The sequence below is a fragment of the Astatotilapia calliptera genome, chromosome 17 (genome assembly GCF_900246225.1).
Source record: "Astatotilapia calliptera chromosome 17, fAstCal1.2, whole genome shotgun sequence".
Taxonomy (NCBI): domain Eukaryota; kingdom Metazoa; phylum Chordata; class Actinopteri; order Cichliformes; family Cichlidae; genus Astatotilapia; species Astatotilapia calliptera.
In genome coordinates, this window is record NC_039318.1 from 27,172,829 (window position 1) to 27,178,927 (window position 6,099).

At 39.3% G+C, this 6,099-nt stretch overlaps 1 protein-coding gene across 1 annotated transcript; it reads left to right on the forward strand.

Annotated features, from left to right (window-relative positions):
- The first annotated feature begins 957 nt into the window (after positions 1-957).
- Positions 958-3,128, forward strand: LOC113009170 (E3 ubiquitin-protein ligase TRIM39-like). Its single transcript, XM_026147342.1, has 2 exons — positions 958-1,116; positions 1,237-3,128. Exon 2 carries the CDS (start codon positions 1,239-1,241, stop codon positions 2,868-2,870), a length of 1,632 nt encoding a protein of 543 aa, XP_026003127.1. The 5' UTR covers positions 958-1,116; positions 1,237-1,238; the 3' UTR covers positions 2,871-3,128.
- Positions 3,129-6,099: the final 2,971 nt, after the last annotated feature.

A 6,099-nucleotide genomic window follows, 5' to 3' on the forward strand; every position in this document is an offset into this window, starting at 1 on the left:
TGGATTAGGAAAGGTCAGGATGAACTACAGGATTTCCTGGACATGAACTAAGCGGCTGCTGTAGATAAAATAAGAAATTGTTACAGTGAAAGCTTGAGGGACAAGTCTTCCTGCCTCACAAGACACAAGCATACGCACAAAGAACTAGAGGACTAGAGAAACACAAGCACAAAGAAGTAGAGAAACACAAGCAGTGAAAGCAATCTGTGTGTGGGAACTCTGGGACAATGTCAACAGATGGAACTGAGCATACTAAGCAGAGCAACACCATGTAGCATCAGCTGACAGATTCACAACGGAAACAAGGGAGGTTGGAGTAGCCATCAAAAACTATAATTAATCCCAGAGTGTTTTTTTTTTCTTTTTTTGTTTGTTTTGTTTTGGGGGGTTTTTTTTGAAGGCACTCGAGATTTTTAATCTAGCATGGAAAATGTGTGCACACCTTATTCTAGCTTTACAAACCATCTCAGTTGTCCATCAGCTAGCTGGCCTGCGATTCTGGTCCAAGTAAAAATCACAGCTATCAGTGTGAACACTTCTCCATACATGCATTTTCCCAAGAGGACGGATCCGAATGATTTGAGTGATTCGCACACGTTCCATCTAGCACCCTCTGGAGGCTAACGCCTGTGGGTTTGAGCAAACGGTCTCAACACCTTTACAAACAATACAATTCCTTAATTTAGTACATTTTACTTTATCCTATATAAGTATAAGGTTTTAACACGTAACCAATTTACTTTAGCCTATAATTTAGAACTTTCTGGGGGGGGTTTAATCCATAATAAATTTACCTACATAAACCCCAAAACGAGCTTCCCAGAGCCCCCTTAGTTAAGTTCTTATCTTTTTTTTTTTTTTTTTTTTTTTTTTTTTTTGCGCTTTTAAATTATATATATTTTTAATGCGGCTCACACCAATTTTAATGTCATGAAAGGGTTAAAAAAAATTAAGAGGCGTATCGTAAGTGACCACTGGGGGAGGGCCGCTTCTGGACGCCAACGTGTTGAAACGAAACTTAAGTAAAACCCCTCAAAGAGAACTGTTTTTTAAATAGAGAAAGTTTGCTTTCTATTTTTCGCAGCTTTTATTAATCAGAAACTTGAGACTTTGCAGGTATGGTTACTTTACTGGTTTCTTACACAGTCTGAGCAGTTTGTTCAGTCCACTGAGTTGAATTGTATTAGTTTTAGGTTATTAGTATTCATTTATTTATTGTATTTCGCTCTTGTGCAGATATGGCAACTGCCAGCAGTCTGTTGTCAGAGGAGAGGTTCTTATGCTGCATCTGTTTGGACGTGTTTACCGAGCCAGTGTCAACCCCGTGTGGACACAACTTCTGCCGCCCGTGTATCCACAAGTATTGGGACTCTAGTGACGTTTGTCAGTGTCCATTTTGCAAAAGGACATTTTCTTCGAGACCTGAACTCAACGTCAACACTACCATGTCTGAGTTAGCGGCTGAGTTTGCAAAGCTGGTCCAAGTCAAAGTGTCAACTTCAGACCGAGAGCTCCCAGAAGGAACAAATGTTCTTTGTGATATCTGCACCGGGATGAAAGAAAAGGCCGTTAAGTCTTGTTTGATGTGCCTTACTTCTTTCTGTGTAGTCCACCTGGAGCCTCATCAGAGAGTTTCAGTGCTTAAGAGCCACAAACTAATCGATCCTGTGATTAATCTTGATGAGAGGATGTGCAAAAAGCACAACAAGATAACAGAACTGTATTGTAGGACTGACAAGGCCTGTGTTTGTGTGTTGTGTTTCAAAAGCGATCACAAGAGTCACAATGTCATCTCGCTAGAGGAAGAGTATGAGGCTGTGTTAGCAAAAAATGATGAGGTAATGGCAAATATCCACAAGATGATACAATCACGATGCGATAAGATAGATGCAATTGAAAAGTCACTTGATGCCAGCCAGAAAGAAGCCGATGAAGAGAAAGAAGCCAGTGTGCAGATGTTTACTGACTTCATTCGCTCTATTCAGAAGAGTCAAGCTGATGTTGTTGAGGTGATTGAAGAGAGGCACAGAGTGATGAAACAAAAGGCTGAAGGTTTTCTGAAAGAGATGAGGATGGAAGTTGCTGAGCTTAAAAGCAGAATAAGCCAGCTGGAGCAGCTGTCACGATCTGAGGACCATCACTGTCTTGTCCAGAACTTCTCAAGCTTACGGGCTCCTTCAAGTAAGGGCTGGTCCAGTGCTGGTGTTTACAGCAACTTGTCTTTTAATGAAGTGAGAAGAGCCATGGCTCAGGTGAAACAAACAGCTGATATAATTTTGGAGAAAGTTCCAGAGATCAAAATGAAAAGAATGAGAGAACATGCAGTAGACTTGACTATTGATCCCGACACAGCACATTGCTCACTTACCATTAGTCAAGACCGAAAACAAGTTGGAACTGCAGAAAAACAGAATCTTCCAAAAAATCCAAAAAGATTTGAGATGTATCCAGAAGTCTTAGCAAAGGAGGGCTTCACAGGGGGGAAGTTTTACTTTGAGGTGCAGGTGAAAGATAAGAGTAAGTGGACTGTTGGAGTGGTGAGAGAGTCTGTAGATAGAAAGGGAGACACACGTCTATCAGTTTCAGATGGTTATTGGACCATCGGATTAAGTGAGCGCAAGTATTATGGATATGAAAATTCAGCTGTTATATTGGTACAGTTAAAAAAGCTTCAAAAAGTGGGCATCTTCGTGGACTACGATAAGGGAGTGGTTTCTTTCTATGATGTGGATTTCAAGTCACACATCTACTCTTTCAGTGGCTTTCGCTTTAAAGACAAACTTTATCCATATTTTTGCCCTCATTATAACACAGACAAAATGAATGTTGCCCCTCTTGTCATAACACCTGTACCTCACAGATTAGCTTAGTATGATCCTCATTTGCAGAAGACAAACTAGGCTTCAGCATTTCCATAATCAGTATGTAAAACTATATCTGCTTGGAAGTTCATCACAAGATCATTCTATATGTTTGCCTTCTTTGTCTAATGTAATATGCTATGATGTTAATATATTTCAGTGGCTAAAATTACCAGCTGACTTCATAATGTAAGTAAGATAGACTTTGACAAGATATTTGTATGTATATTTTTGTATTTAGACAAGGTTACATGCAGGTGAATTTAAAAAACAAAACAAAAAAAACACACACACACACACACACAGAAATTCATGCCAGACCTTCTGCTTTTTGTTATCAAATTCAAATTAAAAGCTTTATCAGATTCACAGAAAGAGATGATACTAAGATGAGAAGATGAACTCTCTGTTTAAGCTGTTTTTTGTAGTTAGCAGTAACTGGAAATGAATTGATTTTATGTATTTGAAAAGTTACCTGAATAAACTTCACGTCAAGACTGATTTTCTCATATCGTTCCTTTATATTGCATTCCTCATAGTTTAGGCAGAACTCATATAAATACAAAAGGACTGTAACGTCTTCCCTGTGCCATTTTGACCCATTGAATGCACTACATTGCTTCAAAAGATTACAGTGGCTCTGGTTAAGTGTGTGCATAAGACATAACACACCTTGAAGAAGATATAGAGATATTTAATTCTTCATATAATTACAGGCTAAAGGTCAGTGTCGCCGAGCCTTGCTGCTACCCTGCTTGGAGTCTTTAACACTATAGGTTTATGATGGAACTTGCTGCGACTCACGTCTTTGTCACGCTCACAGCTTTGTGAGACTTATAAGTCAATCAATAGTATTCTGCCCACTGCTTTCACTCCTGACTCCTGCCTGTGTGCTCCTGCCCCCACACTGATTTGTGTGGATGATAAAGTGTATGCGCTCGCATTATCCTCAAGTGTGATGCGTGGGCTGATCTTCTTAAGCACCACTGATGGAGCTCACCCATAACTGTGACTAAAAACCAGTGTGTTTCATTGTGTGTTGTCTGTCATTAATGGGAAATGAGCCCATTTTTCCTTGCGACAAATGTTTTGTTATGTTTTTCAAAGTGGGTTACTATTAACTGAATCCTTTGATAGACTATGAAAAGACTGAGGGAGAGTAATGAAAGAGGTACGGATACCTCTGGAAATGGAAATCAAACATTGTGCGATGAAAGATATTTTGACATTCTTGGAAGAAGGCAGCGTGAATATTACATTGCAGGATTTAACTGCATTATTCTCTCCTTAACATGATCTTCTATCCCATCTTAAGCAAAACATATACTTTTTTCTTTTAGTCGTATGTCTAAAAGACTGAGGAGGGCCAACTGTGTAATCAGGTGTAAAATAGAAATAGAATGATTTAGGGTCAGCTCTACATGAGGTTGATGTGAAATACAAGGGGAGAAATCTCTGACCTGAAACAACACCAGTGAATATCGGTAGGCTACTGGGAAGAAAAAAAAAGTCTAAAAATGGTCAATCACACTGCTCTCTATTGATTCAAAGTACACATTTGTTGTGCTTAGAGCCACAACACAATCAGTGATGACACAGCAGGTGTTTTGACTTTTGCAGCCACTAAAAAAGCACCTGCTGTGACTTCTGATTGGGATGAAGAAAGAGGGCAGCATGCTTAAAAGTTACAGGAGTTACAGTAATGTACAAAAGTCTTGAGCCACTCTTCATTTCTTTAGATTTTGATTCCACAGAGCCAGACTTGCTTGTCATTTTTTATAATGGTCTTGAAAAATCTCCAGGCTTTCTGAAGGCCATTTGAGATGTAGCTGGCCCTTCATTTAAACAGCCTACTGTTCACTGAAACCTCATCAAAAGTTATCTGAGTTGGAAGGGTGGCTGTTAATAAGCCATTCTTAAGGAAGGAGAACAGAGAAAAATAAGGCTGAGGTGTGCCAAATTACACAAGAAATTGACTGGAAAAAAATTCAGCTGTAATATGTCTTATGGAGTAATGAATCCAAATTTGAAATATGCATGGAAGAGGTCCGAAGAGAGATACAACAGTGAATGTCTATAGCCATCTTTAACACAGCGTGGATACTCTACCGTGCTTTGAGGCTGGATTTCAGCCAGTGTTGTTGGAGCTCTTATCCAAATTAATCAAATTATGAATGTAGAAAAGTTCCACCAGATTTTGATCGACCATGTAATACCATGTAGTGTCTGATTGGCAGCAACTTCATTTTTCAGTACGACAATGATCGCAAACATACTGCCAATGTAGTCAAAGTATGCCTGGATGAAACAACGCATCAGTCATGGATTGATCTCTCCAGGGTTCGAACCTCAAGATAATCGAAGCAGTGTGGGATCATCTTGACAGAAAACAAAACAAAAGGCAGCCAGCATCCAAAGAAGAGTCTCGGATGTGTTTCAAGAAGCCTGCAGAACTAAGAAATTACAAGAAAGCTTACCTATTAGAGTTTAAGCTGTGTTGAAGAATGAAAGGCAGCTTTAACTGAACAAAAGGGGAAAAAAATCCCACATTGACAGCTAACTCAAGAGACAAAAAGCATTAGAACTTAAGTCATTACCTTACTTAAGGATAAATAAGTTAATTAATTACATTAACGCATAAGCAGAAAATAACCTACAGTAACTACTTTCCGATATGGAAGTGCAAAAGACAACTGAAAGGGAGGATAGTTTCTATATATGTGGTTTCAGAGGAACGATAAGAAATGATAAGAAATCAAGGACAAGGAGTGTGGTGTAGATAAGTGAGGAAATCCGATCATTACTACAAATTTAGTTGAAATTTAAATATTTTAACTATGGTGTGTGAGCTGGGCCCCTGGGTGCCTCCTGTGCGAGCTTTACCGGGGATGTCCTACCGGGAGGCTAGATTACATCTCTTGTCTGGCCTATAGGAACGCCTCGGTGAGTCCAGGAGGAGGGGAATGGTTTGCTGAGGCTGCTGTCCCCCAACAACATAAAACGGATGGATGGATATATTCTAACACTTAAAATAAAGATTCCAAAACGGAAATGATCGAATAACGTATGAAAAAATGTGCTCAGAAATTAATGTATATGTGTATTGTTTGAATGGACCTGCTCTGACTGATTTTCATATCACAACGAATACATGACTGTTTCCATGCGTTGTCTGTGGTAGACTACTCAGTCATGAATCGGGTCAAATAGCTTTTTTTGTACGTTTTGGTTGTAACAC